Source organism: Callionymus lyra, chromosome 9, assembly GCF_982586985.1.
Source record: "Callionymus lyra chromosome 9, fCalLyr1.hap1.1, whole genome shotgun sequence".
Taxonomy (NCBI): domain Eukaryota; kingdom Metazoa; phylum Chordata; class Actinopteri; order Syngnathiformes; family Callionymidae; genus Callionymus; species Callionymus lyra.
Genome location: NC_141826.1, coordinates 2,328,806 through 2,351,762, shown reverse-complemented (window position 1 = coordinate 2,351,762; position 22,957 = coordinate 2,328,806). Strand labels below are relative to the sequence as shown.

At 39.6% G+C, this 22,957-nt stretch overlaps 3 protein-coding genes across 7 annotated transcripts in view; 1 reads left to right on the top strand and 2 right to left on the bottom strand.

The window, feature by feature from the left end:
• The first annotated feature begins 210 nt into the window (after nucleotides 1-210).
• Nucleotides 211-7,994, top strand: pld7 (phospholipase D family, member 7). 4 transcript variants are annotated; one of them, XM_087799504.1, is made up of 12 exons: nucleotides 211-556; nucleotides 912-998; nucleotides 1,398-2,276; nucleotides 2,653-2,840; nucleotides 2,927-3,101; nucleotides 3,180-3,294; nucleotides 3,623-3,744; nucleotides 4,569-4,769; nucleotides 5,240-5,379; nucleotides 5,467-5,632; nucleotides 6,304-6,403; nucleotides 7,538-7,994. In XM_087799504.1, the coding sequence occupies exons 1-12, from the start codon at nucleotides 497-499 to the stop codon at nucleotides 7,732-7,734; spliced, it is 2,430 nt and encodes an 809-aa protein (XP_087655630.1). In that variant the 5' UTR covers nucleotides 211-496; the 3' UTR covers nucleotides 7,735-7,994. The 4 variants fall into 4 exon arrangements, with proteins under 4 accessions (XP_087655630.1, XP_087655629.1, XP_087655631.1 ...); XM_087799503.1 differs by having other exon boundaries at nucleotides 211-563; XM_087799505.1 differs by lacking the exon at nucleotides 211-556 and adding an exon at nucleotides 606-745.
• A 4,520-nt stretch (nucleotides 7,995-12,514) lies between these two features.
• LOC148071461 (N-acetyllactosaminide beta-1,3-N-acetylglucosaminyltransferase 2-like) lies at nucleotides 12,515-13,891 on the bottom strand. Its single transcript, XM_087799713.1, has one exon. The coding sequence runs from the start codon at nucleotides 13,889-13,891 to the stop codon at nucleotides 12,515-12,517; it is 1,377 nt and encodes a 458-aa protein (XP_087655839.1).
• A 3,491-nt stretch (nucleotides 13,892-17,382) lies between these two features.
• nrg2b (neuregulin 2b) overlaps nucleotides 17,383-22,957 on the bottom strand; it is a 41,223-nt gene continuing 35,648 nt past the window's right edge. For both annotated transcript variants that reach the window (XM_087798595.1, XM_087798596.1), the window contains 3 exons: nucleotides 21,784-21,999; nucleotides 21,270-21,453; nucleotides 17,383-21,041 (listed from right to left, as the gene is read on the bottom strand). In XM_087798595.1, coding sequence (XP_087654721.1) covers nucleotides 20,571-21,041; nucleotides 21,270-21,453; nucleotides 21,784-21,999 — 871 coding nt within the window. In that variant the 3' untranslated portion in view covers nucleotides 17,383-20,570. The remainder of the gene's footprint in view (nucleotides 21,042-21,269; nucleotides 21,454-21,783; nucleotides 22,000-22,957) is intronic.

The window sequence follows — 22,957 nt, the reverse complement described above, 5'->3', positions numbered from 1 at the left end:
TTTAATCGTTGAGACATACATTTCTATGGAGATCATACGAAGGTTGTTGATAATAGTGTAATCGTTATTATGTCAAGCCTGGTTCAAGAGTATCGGTAGATGGGCTCAATGCCTCATTTCGTTCCGCCAAGAATCCTCGGGGAAGACGGAAAAGTTGGTGACGTCACAGGATGTATCGGTGTCTCTGAATCGAGTCCAGGGACCAATCGGCTTTGACAGGAAATCGCGGTTATTTCAATTTCTTGTTATCGCGCCTAACGACTCATCATGGCTGAAAAAACAAACAATAACGTAAGCGCTTTATCGCAACGTGTTATACAGATTTGCAATTTAACGCTCACTGGACGGTTGGGTTTATAGTTCTGGAGTTCGACCATTTGTTTTAAGTGCGAAATCAGTCTAATCTGCTGCGTTAGTTAATGCGTTTAAAGATGCCGATGCTTCTAAGAGCCAGGAAATCCCGTCCGAGCAGCGCCCGGGAGACCGGAGAGGAGGAATGGAGCACAGAAGCGGAGAAACCGGACCGCCCGAAAAGGAATTCGAATGCGGCTCGGACGTACGTGGTAGGTTAGAGTTACTCAGCTTTTCCACCTCCTCTTCCTCCGCTGCAAGCCACGTAGCTTGGTGCTATCGGTAGCGAGCTAACTCCCTTAGACTAGACACAGGGTGGGTTTAGCTATCGTTTTAAACTCTAGCTAAACTACCGGGGTCTCCTAGAGTCGAATAGCGCAAAGGTTTAACTTGGGTAAGGTCGATTTAAAAAGATAAACTGAACAGTCATCGGAAACATGCTTCGACCGTCTTTTCTGGTTTAATTGTTTTGTTATATTGCTCTCCAAGCTTTTTTTTTCCGTGTCGGTTGAATTTGTTATTGTGACAACGTTTTTTTTTTTATTATTTATCTTTGTTAGGATTCAGAGCAGTCAGACTCCAGCTCGGAAACACAAGGAGAGATGGAGAGTCAACATGGGGACTTGCTTCCAGAGGACAAGGCACAGGTATTAGGCATTTGTGTAACCTACATACTATATACAGTTACCTGCATTTGTGTAACCTACATACTACATACAGTTACCTGCATTTTTGTTACCTACATACTACATACAGTTACCTCCATTTGTGTAACCTACATACTATATACAGTTACCTGCATTTGTGTAACCTACATACTATATACAGTTACCTGCATTTGTGTAACCTACATACTAAATACAGTTACCTGCATTTGTGTAACCTACATACTATATACAGTTACCTGCATTTGTGTAACCTACATACTATATACAGTTACCTGCATTTTATAGATCAAGGCAAGCTTCCAAAGGTTATACAAGGATATAGTTTTATGATTTTTATTTGGGACTTAAATGAAGGTTTGATTTTCTTCTTTTCCACAGGAAGTGAAAGGTTGTACTGTGGTGCTGAACCGCATGAGTTTAAGTGAAAAGATTTCCAAAGGTGAGCTGGAGCAGAAGGAATACTCTGCCCTCAAAGTTGGAAAGTCGGTCTCGAGAATTCCAACCATAATGAAACGGACCCCAGTTTTGACACAAGTCACAGAATCGCCAGTTTCTGAAAAGGGTTTTATCACAAATAGTGCTGAGCCGTTAGAGGTCACATCCCAAGCATCAGAAGAGACTGGTTATGTTGAAGAAAAAATGGTTTCAGCATCGGCCTGTGTCCCAAAACCTTCCCTCTACCCAACCCTGTATACAGGAAGTTTAGACAAATGTGCAGAGGATTTGGCTGCGTTTGACGAAATAAAACAACCTCTGATCACTATCACTCCCCGGCCTCCTATTAGAACAGACACAGGACAAGAGGATTTACCTGAGGAGAAAAACAAGTGCGAGGACACGCAGATCAAGGACCAAAGTAGATGTGATCCTCCCAGCACCTCCAAGTCAACTTGGATTAATGATGCTGACTCAAAGATCTGCGCCACAGAAGCTCTGCCATCAGAGGCAGAAGAGACTCCTGATCTAGTCAAAAACAGCTCAGTGGATGACATCTTGCAAGAAGAGCCCCCATGGTATGCAGGATTGACAAAAAGTCCTGAATTAGAAAACGACCCATCCTCGTCAGATGATGACTGCGATGATGATTTGGGAGACGAGGCGATGGAAGATTCTGACAAAGAGAAAGTGACATCAGACCAATGTGAAGACCATGTAGATTCCTTAGAACTGAAAGAAAGGGATGAGGAACAACAAAGTCCAAACCAATTCTCAACATCAGAAAAGCCAATTAAAGCTGAAGCCAAAGTGTCAACTCGGGTAAGTTCCAAAAATGCTTATACAGTACATTCAGGATATAATTTAGCATTGTCAAACTTCAAACTAAGAAAATAGTTTTAACATTCAAGTTATATATATATATATATATATATATATATATATATATATATATATAAATGACAGTTGTGTTTGGATCGTGGTTGACAGAGTTGTGGGTATAGTTTAGAGGCGGATTTGGCAACACAGAATGTTTGGGTTGTAATGGTAAATTATATATAGTGACTGGATTTTATCACTTGTATCTTTATTGTGAAGCAAAAGGAACAAAGCTAAGCAGCTCAACTTTCAAATCTACTGTTTCTTATAAAAATGTAGAATCTAATTATACCCATTTAACAAATTTCTCATTCTCCAGAGTTCAACCTGCTCCAGTTTTTTCCTTTCACTCCTTTTGCCCATGGCTCTTCTGCTTGTGGGTGGGTTTGGACAGCATGTTTGGCACTATGGTCTGCCCATGTCAGTTGTCCAGCTCAGCTCTCAGCTGCAGTTACACTGGCTGGAGGGCTTTGGTCTGGTACAAGAGCCCTGCAGTGATGATTGTCGGTAATATAAGTGAGAAAGATGAACATATTTGTAAGACTCTAGTTTTTTTTTAGTATCAATCATTTCTTTCACTTTCTTTAAATCAGCGTACATCTTGTGGAGAGCATCCCACAGGGTCTCTATCCCTCTAACCCTTCACCCTGGCGGAGCACTGCGGATATCTTGCTTCAGTTGCTGGGCAAAGCCAACACATCTGTGGAAATTGCTGCTTCTGATCTGACCCTGCAGGATCTACATCTGTCCGATCCTACTGATGCTGAAGTATGTAAAAATGAACCTTGTAATATATCTCTTTTTAAAACTAATTCTTTTGTATCCATTTTTCCCTTTACATTTTAGGGAAGAAAAGTTTTGGACCAATTACAGACGTTAAATTCCAAAGGTGTAAAACTTCAGATTGCTATCACCTCTCCACAGACCTACTCTGAGGACTCAAAAGAGCTGCCTGGTGCTGGTAAATATTCACTCCGTCTCATTGACTACACAAGGTGCCAGATTTAATCAATTGTGCCAAATTTTAAGCCGCAGCAATTAATAATGTTAAACAGTCGCTCAGCTTTCGGTAAGAAGCTTTGATCAGTGAAGTGGTCGTGCTCTGGATCAATTTAAGGGACCCTCAAATCAACATGTTGGTAAGATGTCCACAGTGGTGGCAGGGACTCGAATACTTTTTGTGCAGGCTTCACTACTCTGTGGAGAGCCACCCTTTCCGATTTCAGCTGATATCTGTGGCCAAAGACCAATTTCCATAGCTGTTAAATTAATGTTTTTTTTTGGTGCAGACATAAGGGAGATAAACCTCGGGGCTTTAACTGGAGGACATTTCAACACAAAGCTATGGGTGGTGGACCAGAAGCATCTTTACATTGGAAGTGCAAACATGGATTGGCGCTCTTTAAGTCAGGTAAGGATCAATAAAGGCCATGTTTTTGTTTATCTATCTGAGATATTGTATGTGTCGAGTTTAAATGGTGTATTACTTGGCATTTTTAAAATATTATGTCCCTTATTTTCTTTCAATTTACACTTGATCACTAGTTTCAGGTTGATAGACCATCAATGCGGAAGAATAAAGTTCACCACAGAGCTTCACAAACTCAAAAAACAGAAACTCGTATAGGTTTATTCATATTCTTTATAAAAACATGTTATTAATACAGTTGGTAAGACATTTAAACATGGCAATAAAGCTCTTGTAGCACAACTGGTCACACTGTTAAATGTTTTATTGGTTATACCTAAAGAAAAATTAACATGATTTACACTACAGTCCAGGTTTGAAATTGTGTTAGATGACCATTTTTGTAGTTTAGCCACCTGGATTATTTTATGGCAAATATTGCATTTATGAACGTATGAGCAGCAATGATGCATTTTCTTCATTGTAATATCTATTTTGTTTTTGCACATAATCAAAGCAACTTAATGCTAAATTCTAACCCTATGGAGGAAAGTTTGAACTAGTAGTTCTTGACAGAATAGACTATGAAGTAGATGAGAAGCCCTGGTCTGATGTAAGTAACATTGGTATTGTGATACATTGTTTCAATGAAATTCAGAATTGGAATAAACTGTCATCAAACCTGGAACCTTTAATACTACTGTTCTTTCTATTGCTCAAGACTTTTTCTGTCCTTGATCTTTGTATTTTTATTTATTTTTACTCAGTGTGTTGCCCAAACAATAAGAATGGGTTGATTTTTGTGTTTGGTGGTCTGTCATCTGCAGATTAAAGAGTTGGGCCTTTCATTCGAGAATTGCAGCTGTTTGGCTCAGGATGCCAGTCGAATCTTTGCTCTCTACTACAGCCTTGGTGTCGCCAATGCTTCCCTCCCTCCATACTGGCCTGCACGCTTCTCTGCCCTGTCAAGTTCCCGGAATTCTTTGCTGCTCAAGCTAAATGGAGTGCCTGCTCAAGTCTACCTGTCTGTGAGTAAAGTCACAGTTTCAGATCATTTCATTCTCTAGTGTGGGGTTTAACACCACATAAGCAGTTGGGGTTGGACTCTTGAATATCACCAAGGTTACTAATACCAAGATAATACCAAGCCAAGTCAATTAGCAATTATTCAGACTCAATTGAAATGGTCTGTGACATGATCCTTACCCAAGACAAAGAAAAATAACTTTATTTTGTCTTGAAAAAAATATAGGTTCACTGTTTAGTGAACACAGTCTAGGTAGAAAAACTGAAATGTTAAACCATCTTACTTAAATAATGCAAGGAATTAATGTGTTTTTGTAGAAAGAAAATATATTTTAGGGCATTTCCTTCTCTTAAACGATACCTGATTGCCACAGTATTGGGTTTAATTGCATTTATATTAAATAATTTATAGAACCAACATTTTCTTTACCGTTTTTTGGCATAACCTCTGTGTGTTTTGTGTCTCGTCCAGAGTGCCACTACTCAGATTTCTGCCCGTGGCCGCTCAGATGACCTCAACACCATCCTTAATGTCATAAGTGATGCACAAAAATTTGTTTATATTTCTCTCATGGACTATCTTCCTTTGGATGATTTTAAGAAGCCACTCAGGTATATAGTGAAGCACAAATTGTGCTGTGGAGTCCTTTGTTTGTGATACAAATATCTCACAATGCACTGATTTTTGCTTTTTCTTAGGTTCTGGCCTGCTATCGACTCTGCACTACGTGCTGCTGCCTGCACATCTCATGTCAAGGTGAGGCTGATGGTGAGCTGTTGGGAACACTCCCAGGCCTCCACTTTCACCTTTCTGCAGTCTCTACTGGTGCTGCGCCGGCCCCCACTCTCCTGTGACATTGAAGTGGTACGTGTCTCAGTAAAACCTTATTCAAACCATGTGCCATGTATCCTCAGCTTGTCCTTTACATTTTTGTTCTAATAAGATTTTTAACAGTTGTTTTATTTACATCATAAATGTACTCATCGTAGAAATTTAACTACATTTCCAACAGTACTCAAGCAATCCATATACAACAATCAATCCATTTTTATCTATGTTCACAGTTTTCTACCATTGTCAAACGATCAACTGATAAGACAAGATATTTATTAGTGTTGAAAAGGAAAAAAACTGTTCTTATTATTTCTTCCCTTTGGTCATACTTTTGTACATCAATCAGCATAATATAAACTTCATAAACTATTTTATTTTTTGTCTTATGGTTATTTATGTGATAGTTATGTATGTTGTGAGCATGGATAAACCTTTTGTGTCATGTGAACATAATATGTGACATGTGAGCAGTATATTTCCAAATCCATGACCTTTCAAATCATTTACCTCTATTTTTGGTGTCAAATAAATGTCTTTGAAGCCAGACATTGGTTTAATCACCTCAATAGTCAATATTAGGTGATCAAATTAGTATTTTTTTTTCCCTTTCAGCATTCTCAGAGTTGTAATATCCTCATCACTGTTTACAAAAGTTATGCATTGATAATGCAAGATTGCCAATTTTCTTTCTTTCTTTGCAGAAAGTGTTTACCGTACCCTCAACTGAGGCCCAGAAGAAGATTCCATTTGCTCGAGTAAATCATGCCAAGTTCATGGTGACGGACAGAGTTCTCTATGTTGGTCAGTGGAGCATTTCTTTCATTTTTGACCGGAAGACAAATTGTAATTGTACATGTGTGGTTATTATGAATATGAGATTTAAATATTTGAGCTACTCAATACAATTTGATTCGTACACTATTAATGAATGTTTGGCCTAGCCTGTTTTTTTAATTATTATAATAATAAGATATTAACTTTTGGCCACGACATGTGCAAAGAAACTGTCCGTTATGTAGTCTGAAGAATAGAAATTAAAAATATAAATTACTTAATTAGAACTGACTAACGTATAAATGAGAAAGGATGATTTAATAAGTAATTCTGCTGTGATCTGTCACTACTTGCCATCAAACCTGGAAAGGGGAGCAGAGACCATTATTACGTCGTAATGGTCTTTGCTTTCATAACCTCTTGTTTGCCAAGATTTCAGACGGGGGAGAACTTAATAAAATAATAACTTTAAACATCATGGTGATTAGCGACCTACTGCATCTTGGAGAAAAAGACTTCGACATTTGGGAGAGTTGGGTTTTCACATTTGTTGCCCCATTAACCGTTACTTACTATAAATTTAACCGTATTCAAATTGTACTGCAGTTGCTACATTTACCCAGCAGATGGAGGGCTTCAGCCACGTTGGAGTGCAGTGTACCATGCTGCATTCTTGGGCTGCTTGGTTTATCCCTAATGAACAAAAAACACTGGGTCGATTTAGCGATTTGACCATAAGCTTTGGTTAAATTCTCAAGATCTACACTGACACTTTGATGCAATGGTAAAAATGGGAGACTATCAGCATTGTTCCCACTGAAATTGTTAATCTGATTTTATTAAATAAATGCACCAAAAAAGATATTTTTACAATTATGTTTTCATATGTATGCTTCAATGACATGTGATCTACACAAGTACAAATAAACACTCTTGAGCAGTACCTAAACCACCCTTGCATTGTTTGCTATAACCAGAGTTGTTTTTCCATATTCTGTTAATTAAATATGCTATAATATAGACTTTTTTTTTCAACGTGACCAAGTCAATACAAGTGGAACTAATACTGTTTTTTTGGAGTTGGGTCTGTGATTGCTTAAAAAAATTCTCACTTTATCAGTTTTAATCAAACCCTTTCTTTCTTCTTTTTTTTTTACTCAGGGACATCCAACTGGTCAGGGAACTCCTTTACAGAGAGTGCTGGTGTGGGCGTGGTAGTAAATCAGACCGGTTCTGATGTCACAAATGTCGAGCAGACTCTGCAACACCAAGCAGCAGAGCTTTTTCTCCGAGACTGGACCTCAGAATATGCCAAGACTCTCACCGTGGAGGACATGCATGTTTGCCCTCTTGTGTAGCACAGAGTTTTGAACTTGTATGATGATATGTGCTGGATTTAAGATGAGCAGCCCTAGTTTTAACGTACCTTAAATTTAGTTGCTTGAACTGTAATGACTTATGATTTTCTCCTGCAACAGTTTGTGTATTTTTCTGAAGCTGTTATTTTATTATACTGTCCTTGCTGGTGTGCTGCTTAAAATGTAACATCATGCAAGTCTTGTGTTATGTGGAACAATCTGATGCTGGAAATAAAATGATCATAAATCATTTCATTTAAGATACACCTGGTCTTTTGGTGTCTACTGGTGTCTGATGAAGGGGAGGGTGGAACGTATATACCTCTCTGTTGCCCTCACTACCCACTGCAAGGTTCTTCAGTCCTCTGCAGTACAGTTGGTCAGATATAAGTCAGGATGGCTCTGTGTCTGCAGATCTCCTCAAGTCCGTGATCAGTACATTTTGTCTCAGTCGTGTTAAGGTTCAGATAGTTATAACCACTCCGTCAGGTGCTGGACCTCCTTTAGATCGGCCGACCGTTTATTGTCTCTATTCTAGTCAGTCCTACGATGTCGTGTCAGCAAACTTGAAAATGATGTTGTTCTGGTGAATGAGGGAGCATTCATGAGTAAAGACAGAGTAGACGAGTAAAATTCATAATTAGGGGCGTTCCAGTGTTCACTGGGGGGAATGTGAGGTCTCCCATCCTAACTTCTTTCTCAGGAAGTCCATCCAAGTGAACTGGCACTGGTATCCTCGGTGTTGGAGCAACTGGACGGTAGTCTTCAATTCTTTTTAGTAGTGGAACAATGATGGCAACTTAAGATGGTCATTTTATTTAGCTTGTTCCTAAATTTAGACTATTCAGACTATATAGTACATCTAGTCTGGGGTTTGCCATGACTTTAGACTGACGGGACTTGTTTTTTTGCATTTGTTGCTCTAGTTCTTCCTCTTGTTAAACTAGACTTTCTTTTAGGGTTATTTATTTTTATTTATATCTTTTTAATATAGTTTTTTTTTTCTTCGGTGTTTTGATTATATAATTCACAATATTTGTTGAAGACATATCTTCTTGTACAGTCAAAGTGGTTGTAATTGGCATTGTTGTTTATTAATTGTATTGATAGATTGATTAGATAAACTTTGCTAATCCCTCTGGAGATATTCTTCGGGAAATCGTGTATATATATATATCGTGTATATATATATATATATATATATATATATATATATATATATGTATATTCAACCTGGAGCGATCTTGAACGCTACTCAACGAGACAGACTACGTATCCCACAATGCATTGTACCGTTGCGGATAAAGTGAAACACAGCGGATGCGTCTTAATTGCAAGTAAAATGTATCGGCACCTATTTGGGAGTAAAGGTGTGTTCGAATTAATTAATTTACATCGTTGATGGTAAAAAGCGGTTTATAATTCGATTTAGGGTTGCATAAATTGTCGATAGATGGCGACTGAGTTCGTCATGAATGAACTTCGAACCGGATGGGAAACCTTGGTTCCAAAAACATATTTAGAACATTATAATGGTATCGTCAAGTTATACTGTTAATAATAATACATAACAAGGAAAAGAAAAAACACAATTATAAAAAATAGATGGGGAGATAGATTCTTCTTAAACACCGAAAAGTCCTTAAAGCGATTCTATGCAATTTGAAGTCGAGCGACGCCAGTGGACTAAAGTGGTAGTGTTTAGCCCGACGGGAGACAACATTTCCCATGAGCACTCGCTCAACGTCGCAAAACTTGCCATGTCCCGGTTTGCAGCAGTTGGACGAATTTTCTGTTTCCAGACTTCCATTGGCTGAAGGAAGGATGGATACCGATGAGGTAATGAATCAGACTGTGGATAATAAATATGATATGCGTTATGACGGCTTTGTAAATAACATTACTTTAACTTTGTTTTTGTACCGTAAATCGCCCCCCCCACAACCAGCGCGATATGTAGCATGTTCACACCATCCCCAAGAACTATTACAGTGAAAATAAAAATCACACAAAACACCTCATGTCCCGGTGTATGAGTCATTCAACTAGTTTTAATTTGATTTGTCATCACAAGTTTTATGAAAATATTTTAGTACACTAATTTTAAGGTATCCAAACTACCTACAGCTGCTTTAACAATGCCTAATTTAGAAATTCTCAATGATGGCTTTCATGTAGAAATATGCATGACAAACTTAAGTGTAATGTTGGTATCTTCTAAAAGTATCTTTTCATTCATTTGTTTTCTTCACCTGATTCTGTTAATTGACACTAGCTCGTCTATTTTCAGCTACGAAGACAGGGATTATTATCTCAAACTTGACTGATTTTCGTGGATCATTTGGATATTAAAAGTGAAAAGGAAATCAGCTCAGTGCTGTGTTTTTAGCTTTACACTAGAGGGCGCTATCGAGATGACATAATAAAAAGACACGATAAGCTGTTGCTTTTTTCTTCACACTAATCATTTTATTCATGTTTGTGACTAGGCAATCCAAAGATTTAAACTTGCTTTTCAGGCAGGACTCTCTCAGCATTTTATTCAGCATGTATATAAAACTTTATAAGGTCTCCCATTGTTGTTGCACTCAGAAGAAGGGAGTCAGAAAATGTATCGCGTCATATATTTTAAACAAGTTTCCTCTGCTCTGTAGCATATCATTTTTAGATAATTTCCTATAAACATGAATAAGCAACCACTCTACTTTCATGTATTACCAGCTTACTTGGGGGAGAGACAGAAACCTGTCGCCAAATATGGAATCAAATATGGAGCGAGAAGAAACAGTCGATGTGAAGCAAATTAACAGAACTTTATTTAACTACTACATCTACAAAAGTTCCCCCACCTTTAGCATCAAGCTTAGTTTATTTTATCACCCTCTAAATTTAGCTTTAATTTAAGAATGGGGTATATGAATCTAACAATTTTAATCTAACATCAGACAAGCAGGTAAAGCATGCAGGTGTTAGGGTTTTCTTCCGAAGAACCGACCCCTCCCCAGTCTCGATACGTGGTTGAGAAGGACACAGACACAGGAATGAGTTCAAGAGAAAATACTCGTTTAGTGAAATATGAAAGATTATCAGTTAATCAAGATGGCGCTGCAGATGGCAGACCCGGAATGATGTTCCGCAGGAATTTAGTTTCTTTTGTGCTTTTTCTTTGCTTTTGACGCGCTAAGCTCGCCAACTTCCGCAAGTGTAAACCTCTGCTCCGATCCATTCACCTGGCGAATATCCACTCTTTGCCCAATAAAATAGAATAACTGCTCTTCTCCATGGAAAAAACTCAGGCTTTTTGCTTTACTGAAACCTGGCTCAGTGACACGATCCCGGACTCTGCTCTCCAGTACCACCTTCATCCCTCCACCATCTCACTCTTGACCAGTTAATTCCCACCATGCCATTTGTACATCATTCATTGCACTGTTTGACGGTTTTTATTATTATTATTATTGTTATTTCTCTTGTATATTTTGTTAATATTGGTTATCCCTTTTCTAATTTTGTTACCTATTTTGGAGTCGTCCACAACCACAGAAAATTCCACGTATGTACTGTATACCAATATGTACTGTCGAATAAAGCTGCTCTTGAATCTTGAATACCCACGGTGTGTGACAGTGACTGAGGTAAGCGGGCCCTACAGCCAAAGAGCAGAGGAACACAAGAGAACAATCCCCCACTTTTATATCACACACTCGGGTGGTGATTGGCTACCATCAGAGTGAGCAAACCATTAACAGAGCTTTAGTGAAAATACCCAATTTCCTCATCACACTACATGTTGACATCACTGGAAAAACAAGTTTTGGATTCTGATTCTGAATTTGCGTTCATTCAAAATCTCATTACACCCTTGTAATTATAATTGAATGTCTTTCACTCTGTCTATGATTTATTCTGTGTACATTTTAAGACTTGGCTCTCAGCCACTATTTGTTTATTTTGATGATGGATACAATTTTAAGTCAGAAGTGGAATGAAACTAGAACCAAAACAGAATACAACAGCTTGGCTAAAGTGTATATGAAGCGAAACATGTGGTTTTCAGTGTGAAAAAAACCCGGATGAAATGAAAATAAAACTAGGATCTAAAAGGATAATAATGACAAACGTGGCCCAGCAGAAGAGTGATCCTTACGAAGCCAGGTACTGCACAAGCAAACCCAGCAAAACAGAGTGGAAGCTGGTAGAATCCAAAACCTTTAAAAGCATATTGTTTCATGGCAGTAGATGTACTGTACACTAACAATGTGACTTGGTTGCTTGGCAACGTCTGCTCGTTAACGCATTGTGTTCTCGACGCTCACACTATCGGCTCCACCAAAGTCAATGTCAACTCAAGTTTAAGTAAATCAAATTATGAATTATTTAAATTCATTTATTTTTAATGTATTTTATTTAGAATGAGCAAATATATAAAATGGCTTAACAATATAAAACTGCAACATTCGGTTTACATCACCATGTAATTTGAAAGTCAGGTTTTATAAAAAAAAAAAACAGAAAAGCACTTCAGTTTGTATCAACAAAAAAAAATTCCGAAAGGAAAGTAGGTGTTTATATAAATATAACTAGACTCAATAGTTTTGTACTGCAGAAGCCTGCATATTTTTATTTACAACATTTTATACAAACGTTTCATTGCTGAATTTTTTTCACAGTAATACTTAAGTTGTGCTTGCCATTTGTGAAAGGAGGTATAATAAAACAAATATTTACACAGTTTAAAAAAATGTTTGGTTATCACAAATTCACATGGTGTCAGAATTCACTACCCTTTCATTTCCCTTTTAAGTTTCAAGTCTTCCCTCAGTGGCACATCCCAACAATGTGGCCTCTTCAGAATTGAATTCCAAATTGTGTACAACTCTTTTGGCGTTCTCTTATGCACCAGTAAGATTGTGTGATAGTTACAAGGGATAAGTAGCTCTTTCTTTGGAAAGTCAAAAGTGAGAAAAGCATCATGGTGGATGGGCCGTGTGTTCAGTCGTTCCATACACATGCCCACGAATACATCATCGATGGGAAACAGGTGAACGGTATTTGAAATGTTTAACAGGCGTTTGGCTAGCGCGGCAGAGTACAGCACACCTCCCCCACCTGCGTATATAGGATAGCGCCCCATGTAAAAACTGGTGGGGATAAAGTACTTTGACTGGTTAAGTCGGTTTGGTTCAGCTGCGTCAATCACGTCCCCGATCATGAAGTTGTCCAAGTTTCTACGTTTGAGCGGGTTCTTCAGGTAAGATCGTAGGAAGGATACCATGTTGGGTGTGTTCACAAACACGTCATCGTCACCCTTAAGGATGAATAAAGTCTTTTTGCATTGTTTCGAGAACCACCTCCAGAAATGCACGTCCTTCAGAGTGAGGTTAAAGAAGTTGTCGTTGAAGTCCCACTGTAGAATGTCCTTGTAAAATAAGCTCTCCATCTGCAGCAGTGTGGATACGTTCCCGCCAGACTGCTCTAGTGGGTTCCCTCTGCCAAGAAGGAAAACCCTCCGGATGTAGGCTCCGTCGCTAACACTGCTGTTCCTACCCTGTCGCTTCACCCACCCCTCCTTTCCCCAGGTGTGGCGGATAGCCTGGCGATTTGCAAAGTTCAGTTCTGTTGATTTGATGGCGACCAGAAGAAGAGGAGGCTCCTTCTCGACTTTGGAGCCGGCACCACATGCATCTTTAGGTTCGAGGAGGACTGGGTAATTCCGGCTACCCATGTTAACAACAAAGTGCTGCATCTGATCCGTCAGCTTATCTCTCCACGGCTTATATCTCTTAGCAATTGAAGCAATGCTCCACCGCTGTAGAGAATCATAAAAATGATCATTCTTTATTTTCCTCTTTGTATTTCTGGGCCGCAGCAGTGGGTTAACAAAACGGTCCATTCTTATCTGAACATGATTCCAGAATGCATTTTCTTTAAGCTTCCAAAAAGTTTTAGGCGTCAAGGCAAAGCTCTTGTTCTTGTACAATCCAGGAGCCACAAAATGCGGCTTGTCCAGACCTCTTTTCCGTCCTGCCTCCAGTGCAATGTGGTCTAAGTGCAAGGAGAGAATCACATACACATAGATGAAGAGCAGGGCCAGAATAATACATGGCATGAACATGCACATGAATGCATTCCGCCATCGACAGGTGCAGCGCGCCATGAAACTGTAAAAGCAGGGACAGACAGTTAGCTTCTTCGGTTAATCAGTGCTGTTGGTTGAGACATTATATAATACATCAAATCCTCCTCTTGTTGTTGTTGCACGCACCCACAGGAAAGCATCACATAAAATTGTTAAGAGCTCAGTTGACGTTCTCACCCAACAACTGCTAGGACAGTACAAATGTGACTTTTTTTTTATATTTCTCAATGTTACAAAATGGAGTTTAAGTTGAGTAGGTTGACATTTCAATGATACTTTGAGATTTAATTTGCAATTGCTATTATTGACAGTTTAAATGACTTGGTTTCATTTGTTTAAGAACGAAGCAGCATCTATTCTTTGAATTTATTGGAAGCTAATGCATGTCTTTTGTTTGTCTATCTTTAAGATGATCAACCTGTTCTCATCGTTTCACCTCATCCAAACCACTGTCAAGAAATAAAAACAAATAATAAAGGAATGAGATGTGAGCAATTTAACTTTGGGCAGATATGTTTGGTCAGAAAGACCAACCACAACACAAAAGACTGACACACATATATCAGAGCACAAGTCACAGTACAAGATAAGGACAATAAATAAAACTCACCTTGAGTCTTCTATCTGTCCTTCAGACCTCTTATCACCAACATCCCAAATTGGGATTAAGACCAGTCACCTCACAGGGATCCAACTCACTGATGACTAGCACTGATGACATTTCGTGGCGTCACTTAGGTGTTTGCATAAGAGGATCCACCCATTGGATGAGCTGTTGAATGACAAGTTCCTCCTTGTTAATACATCTTTCTGCGGAGCAAAATTGGCTGATTTTAAAGATTTACCAGTGTTCAATTTTAGAGACAAAATAGTGTGAGCAAACAACTGTAGTGTTTTGTTTGTCTATGTTGCATTTGCAAGTATTCTTGAGCTCTGGAGTCATGAGTATACCAGGTTTCAGTTACCTAAACAATCCAGCAAAAAGATTATTTTGCTGTATTGCCTATTTTATCCTTTCTTTAACCCTTCCCATTAAGCCTTTTCACTAAATTGCAAAAACATTTTTTCAAACTCACTAAATACACCACTGTAATCTACCAGTGAATGCAACCGTAATTTGTACTTTATTTGCACATATAAAATACATCATAAAAAAAGGTGCAATTTTCGGTACTGCAAGAAAATGTCTCATGTATCATTCAGAAGTCCTTAAAGTGTAGATGTCATCTGACACAGTTGCAGATGAATCTGGTCTGTGTTTGGGCAGTGCAGCTGCAGAAGTCCTCGGGGCCAATATAATGACAGTGATATGAGCGCAGAACTGCTATTCCCCGCTTTCAGGTGCTGTTCTGAATCATTTAAAATGTATGTATTAAATCATGTTTTTACCGACAGGATTGACAACAAAGGGTTATGTTAAGCAGTTAAGGATCTTTTTTTCCAACTTCAATAGTGACGGGCTGCATCTTAATCTACAAGTGTTTTCAGTTAATCAGTTTCTGTTGAGATCCTGAACTGGATTTCAAACCGGGTGTAAGAGACAGACCGTTGACTAACAATCAAATGGAAGTATGAGTTCTCCCCCGCAGTTTTTGCATTGATCAAGTTCTGCTTCTGTTCTGCTCAACAACACATGCATCTTTGTATTCCCTGACTATAACAAGCAGCTTTTATAGTCCTAATTCCAAATCAAGTTAAACTGGAAGTTCGGGTGCTTGAAATTACATCAGGCCATGAAAGAAGACTCCACGTCCGCTTGATTGCCTGTGAATTAAAAAAAAACATTTTAGTAGTGTGTAGTTTATTTATTATAATGAATTCCTTGAATTGTCGCAGATTAAAGTCAACCATTGATTCATTACATTAAGCCACTGGAACACGAACTTACCCATACTCTCCGCTCCTTCATTATGTCAGGAGTTCCACTGTTTCTATGGTAGTTAACATCTTGCTCCGACGCTGAGGTTTGAAGAAATGTACTTTCCATGATAAGAAATTGATTATTTGACTGTGAAAGTAACATAAGCCATTTTAACAGAAACCTCTGTCAGCTTTTCTAGATACACAATTCAAGACCAATAATTAAATCACAATAAGGTTCATAAGATATTGTTTGAGGTGTAAATTAGTAATTGTAGCTTAGAAAATGATACGTTGTAGACTTAACAGGACAAGCACCAACTCTGTCAAGCTAACCAACATCTGTTGTTTACAAAGGGTGTCACCAAAGAGTGTGAGGAAGTCCCACATTCAGATCTTATTCTTGCAGCGTCTACTTCACCTTCCCCATCATCTTATGGTACTCTGATTGAAATAGACTCCTGCAACTTAAGGTTGCAGACAATAATATAGTATATATTTCTATATTTCACTATAATGGGATGGTGGAGCAGAGTAGGGCTCCGGCTTCTTTAGCTCCTGGGTTGACACCCTGGATATGGATTATTATGATCCAATCTTTTAAACATAAACATAAGAAACGATTGAACTTGTGATATTGGTATCTTTAAAAAATTGCTGTCACAGCTGAACATCCCTTTCGCCTAAACAATGTCCATAAAGAAGAGACTCATACAAACTTTCAGAAATGTAGAAGTACTATCATATAAACACCACCACGCTAATTCTGACAAAAACTTCACAGAACCTATTTACTATAGGGCAACTAATGAAACGAGTTAAAACCCAACTCTCTTGAGTAACTCACATGTTTCAAATGTTGAAGTCTTCCTTTCCAAGATGCAGTAAGTCCCTCATTATGACCATCTTTCAATTACTTTACAAAGTTCTCCCCCTTCTCAAATCTTGGCGAACGAGATGTCATGGGACCGAAACTATTATGCTGTAATATTGGGCTGCACTTCTCGTCTAGCCAGCTGTAATCACACCCTGCTTTGTTAATACAATGAGTCCCTTGAAGGTGGAGACTTCCAGTTTAAAAGAGAGTTTTGTACAAACAGACACATACTACGGTAGAGTATACAGTACAATAGAGTTCCAAGATCAATTTAAGAGACACTTGAATCTACACATTAGTTGCCCTTATACAACAATGGGTGAGAAAAGACACACACCCTAAACATACAATGAAAATTCAAACATTCTCAAGTAAACACACAGCACAAAGATCACTAGACAACACTGCCATACAATGAACAATAAAGGGTGTGCCGATAAATCGCTACTGACAAATTGCCAACACACCTTTTACAAACCTTGAAAAAAAGGTAAAAAGTGAAATCTGCAAACTTAAATGTGCAAAAAGGAACAGGGATAAAAAAAATGGCCAATTTTGAAAACCTAAATACCCGCACAGAATGAACCATGCACACACACCATCCGATTCAAACTCACAACATTGCTCCATCTGTTTGTTTGGTTTATTCCTCGTCGCGGTTGCAGGGGGCTGAACCTCAACACATACAATAATCATAAATATGTGCACACTCGCACAAACACACACAATAAAAAGAATACAGCACTACACATGGACACACAAAGTCAAAATGTTTGGAATTAAGTTTTATTTTTCATATGAAGGGATGGTTTGGATTTTTTCTTCTTTTACAAGTAGTATGTTTTTTAGTTTTTTGATAAAACTTGCAAAAAATCTTCTAGCATATTCCAAGAATGACATGAAGTCTGGGGTTTTATTGCTGAATGTTAAAATGAAGACACGTTTTTCATCTTTTTTTTCACAGAATGAAAAAAAATATTTGCTTGCTGCTTTATCCATGCACCCAACTACCAGTACCACTAGGACATGCAGGGGGGAGGAGAGGAAGGTGAGGAGGACGAGAAAGGGGCAGGGGGGGCCATTTGTTAAAAAAAGACAAACTGTTGGCGACCATGAAGGAAGAGTTGTGGGTGTGTGTCACAGTGTGTGCTTGCTCATGACTTCTGCGTGTAGTTTTGGTGTGTATGTACAGGGCGGGGGGGAGTGCAGGGTGAGGAGGGGAAGAGAGGGGTTAACAGTTCAACTAACTCTAGAAGCACACTACCCTCACTTGCAGTTACTCCATGTTGCAAATCCCCAGATTGGTTACAGTGATAGAAGACCATACAAGCCAACTCTATTCCAAGAGCTAAATAAAGCCTCTTTCTAAGGGTCATTCTAGAAGGATCCAGTGACTCTACAGGGCTCCACTTTATTTTTTTTAGTTTACCACATTACATCTGTCATCCATGCATGTCCTGTGGAACAAATCAACATGAGACACAAATGCAACACAGTGTCATTTTCCTCAGTGGAGGGGTCTCTAGGCCCAAAGTATACTGAATGTGGAAAAAGCTGCTGAGTGTGCTGTTTGAAAATCCAAACCCTTGCTGCATCTATTTCCTTCTGAGGGGCGAAGGGGTGAAACTGTGAGGGCAGTGAACGATGGAGGGTCAGGGGGTTCCACACACATAGTGCGTCCACACTTAAAACACATGGTGCGTCCACACTTTTGTTTTCACGTAAGGTTTTGATCCCCTTTAGCTCGACAACAGATATCCTGTGCCCATGCTATGACATGTGAACCTCACTTGACCGATGACCAAACAGGAAGTCCCATTGTAAAAACAGTTGCTGGTCACTGTTAGCCTCCACCATAAACGTTTGGGTCTAATGTCAATGGTTAAAGCTTATACTGTTGCAATGCCATCTTAGATTTGTGGTTATATGACTTTTAAAATGCCAAATTCATGTTGTGACTTTTGCCTTGAGTGATAAAGCAATAACATTGTTAACTTCTGAGCACTAATGGTATGCTCCACTTGTCACCAATTGTATTCTGTGTGATTACAAGACACTTGCTGTACTACTTTAGTACTAGCAGCCAAGCGTAACTGGATCTTATGTAGCACCCTTTGATGGCAAAATGTAGCTCTTTGGCTCGTGTTGTGACGCAATCATGCACAGAAGCCTCTAGTGTTTCTTTCAAAATCAATCAATCAGCAAGAGAAGAGAAAACAAATTGTAAATAAAATCATCAAGCTGACGGAGCCTTTGAAAAACATAATGGACTCACATTTTTTTGTTTATGCTTCCACATTAGATAAAGGGCTGCTATTTTTTAACTATTTCATGACCTTCAGACCCATTGTATTGTTATATAACGGTATAATGACCGGAAGAAACAGATGAATGAACGCCTGCAATGTATTTCTATGATGCAAAAAAAATGCCATTGGTTCGCCAGAAATCTCATCTTTGTGGCTTTAGTAGTATGAACACAGGGGCCAAATCAAACCAATGCGGATCCTGAATTGAAAACATAGTGTGGACGAAGCCAAGGATGAACGAACAACAGATCATTCAGTCAATATGACCAAGCAAAGTAATTAAAAGTATACTGAGACAAATCAAGGATGCAGTTACGTATTTGGCTGTGTGATAAAGCAGAGTCTCTTGCAGCGCGATCCTGCACCATCAAGACATTTCGTGGTGATTGTGGTGACCTTCTAACTTTGAGGGACCCTGCAAAGCTTCCAGGAATATTTGTACGAAAAAAGAAAGGACAGAAGAGACCCAGAGTGAGCAGCGGGGGCTTATTCCTCAGCTCCGCTTCAGATTGAACATATGTGACCTCAACATCACCGCCTCAGTAGTATGACCTTCACTTACACACACACACAGACTGACACACACACAAAGCAACAGACTCCCTTGGTCGTGACCCACGGAAGGACAGCGAGGAGATGAGGAGGGTGAACGAGGAGCTCTCTTGCTTGAGTCTTTTGGCTGATGTGAAGGGAAAGTCCTGAGACACAGTGCGGCTCTAAGCTGCTGGCATAGGAAACGAGCGGGCAGTCCACGGGAGGCCGGAGTCAGGCTGGATTACAACTGGATTGGTTCGGTGGGTTTGGATCGGCAGCTCCCTGGCCAACGACTGCTCATGGAGGGGAGGGGGGTACAGTGCAATGGAGCTTCTGGCAGCGTGAGGGTGGGTGAGGGTCGAACAGAAGCGCTGACGGAATGAAGCTTCAGAAAACATACACTCACACACACTCCTGGCAGCACCCTGAACACCTACACAGGAATCTGAGGTCACTTTCCATTGAAGACACTCTGACACTAACGACAAATGTTTGACAGGCAGCGAACAAAGACATAACCGATGCGTGTTCATCCGTCTAGAATCTTCCGAGAGATATCTATCCTAAACTTCGTGTGGTCCCTGTAAAACATAGCGTGGATTGTAACCATGTAAACAGACACCTTAACACAGGAGGAATCAATATTGCATGATGACACAATCAGATCACAGTTCAAAAAGAGGAGGATCCCAAATCAGAGAGAAAACCAAAGCAAAAGGAAGGAGGGGGGTCGGTCTCTATAAAAACGAGGAGTCTCCATAAGAAAGGCTACAAAAACTCAACGGGACCTCCGACTTCAGCATACAGCAAAAGGCACCACAATATTATTCTATTTATCTAACTCGTGAAAAAATTGGCACGTAATTCTTTTTTCATCTCTCATAATGCTGTAAATCAAAAAACTTTACATATAAATATCCCCCCCGTTATAAAAAAAGTCTTTGCTGTTAGCTAGTAGACAATTTTTGCTGAAATGAAAATAAATATTTCATTTGTTTAGAATATCTGTCTGTTATACAAAATAAAAATATTTCTCCTAGGTGCGGCTTTCTAGTCCACTGGTCATGTGTAGGAGAGGGGGGCATGTGTCAGGTGGTTGGTGGCAGGAGGTTTAGTCTTAAAGGGGCATGTTGTCGGCTTTGGAACGCTGTGACTGGGAGCTGCGGCCGTTGCTGCGCATCCCCGACCGACTAGGCCCGCGGTGAGTCCGTGTGTCCGCGCCCGAGGAAGAGCGGTAACCCGGTACGGACAAGGGAAGGTCTACGTTCATGTTCTGCATACTTAGGAAAGGCGTGCTCTCCCCGTGAGCGTCATCGTCCTCCTCCTCCTCTTCTTCTTCCTCTGATTGGCTGAAGCTCTGTGAGCTGTAGTCCCGCTGGCCCGTGGGCCTCTGGGAGATGTGTCCGTTTAGGCGATTGCGTCGCGGGCGTCTTCGACTTCGGATGGGTTCTCTCGAAGAGGCGTATTCCTGCGTGGTCTCGTAGGCCTCCTCGTCAGGGAGACGGTAGGGGCTGGATGGTAGACTTCCTGTGCTCTCTGTCAGGTATGGTCTTCGTGGACGTCGAGGCTGCCTATACAGACTTCGGTCCTGAAACACAGCATAAGAATATTGTAAACCAATGAATCCACAATTGACAGCGTGTCCAACCCCCGCATACAACCAAGGGTCCCCACCTAAGCAATTACACCTGTTAACAACCTTTATGAAAATGTATTTGATATATACATTATGTTTGAATTGCTTTATCATATGCTAACGTCCCTGCATCAGGGGGAACAAATCCACACAGAACCGACCCAGAACATTGGTACGTACGTCAGGGCATCTTAGTAGCGGCTGGTCGTCGTCTCTGTGGTAGGCAGCAGCAGCAGGGGGGAGTGAGAGGGCGTGGCTTGTGTTGGGTGATGTGATCTGAAAGGTGGGCACCTGTGGGGGTAGCGGGGGGTAGTGGAACTCCACCGGAGACAAGCGTGCTGGTGTGGTCAGTGCTGACACATACCTGCAGAAGAAGACCAGTTTTAGGTTTAAAAACAATGTTGAAAAACTGAACTAGTACTACACGTACTACACTTTTTAGAAAATGTATGTATTTTTTTTTCTGTAAATACTCAGGTCGTTGTTATTCCTGTGCTATTAAACATAACAGTTAAGTTAAGTTATTTATTTTTTGTATTGTCACAGTCTTAAACAAGGACATTGTTGTAGATGTTGGAAAGAACTATCTAACTAGATAAAAAAAGGCTTTAAAAGTTTCACCACATTCTCCACTAGATGTCACTACAGAGCAGAGATGCTCACGGCTGGATCCACAGATCTGAGACCTTCCTACCTGTCACTGTGAGGTGAGTCTCGTAGTGAGTCATAGGAGTCCCCGTACTGCATCCCCGGGCCCGTGACGTCCCCGCAGCCCCAGTGAGCGGCCCTCCTGGCCATGCATGCAGGGCTGCTGCACTTGCTGGTCCCCACAGAACTGGAGATTCCACCTGACTGGCAGTCTGAGTTCATGCTGTCTGTCCGCTCCATGCTCCACGTCTGCTCCTCGTGTCTGCGGGTCAGGGAGAGATCGCATAAAAACTCTGGTCCAAACCGCTGTCTCAGTGCTGGCTCCGATTCTAACCTTACTAAGCGATACGTACATGAAGTGATCCATTACATTAATGTGATTAAAACATTAACTTTTGTTTTAATTCAATCACGACCAGTTTACAAAAAGCTGGTGTACACGTCATAGTCTGTACTGGGTTGACCCTCCAGGTTAAATGTCCCCAAAATAATCAAATCTCAATTTGAGTCTAATTATTAATTTTTCTTTTTGTATTTTTCCTGGTGGTATACCACCAATACCTGGTGGTATTGCCATTTTCATGAAATGATTGATTCAATAACTGTCATTTATTTGAACAATTATTGTATACAATAAAACAATCATGCACAGAAGCATGTATTTTGTTCTATTATATTTTTGGGGCACAATATATATACATCGCATGGTTGTTTTATGTTGTGTATATATATATATATATACACTGTATATATACACTCTATAAAAAGTAAATGTTTTTTTTATTCTTTTAAAATATTGTAACATTCTTTCCTAAATGAAAATATTGTCTTAAATCATATGTTTTATTAGCTTTTATACTATCTATGAACTATACATTTTTACATATATATATATATATATATATATATATTTTCTGATCATAACATCTTGTCCAGTGTCCAGTGATAGCTCATCCTTTTATTTATTTATGTATTGTTTGTATTAAAACAGCACCGGGTTTTGTCTATTAACCTTTAAAACATTAAGTTAGCGCATAACTGTTTGGTCATGTGGCATCTTCTGAATGTTAATCGTGTTTCTTGACATCACATTGCATGGAATGAGTATACCCAGAATCAAATGTAGCTGTTTCAAACATCAGTTTTAAAAAAAATATATAAGATATAAATAAACATCCAATCATGTTTGAGGTGCCAGAAGAAATCTACCCGAGGCCTTC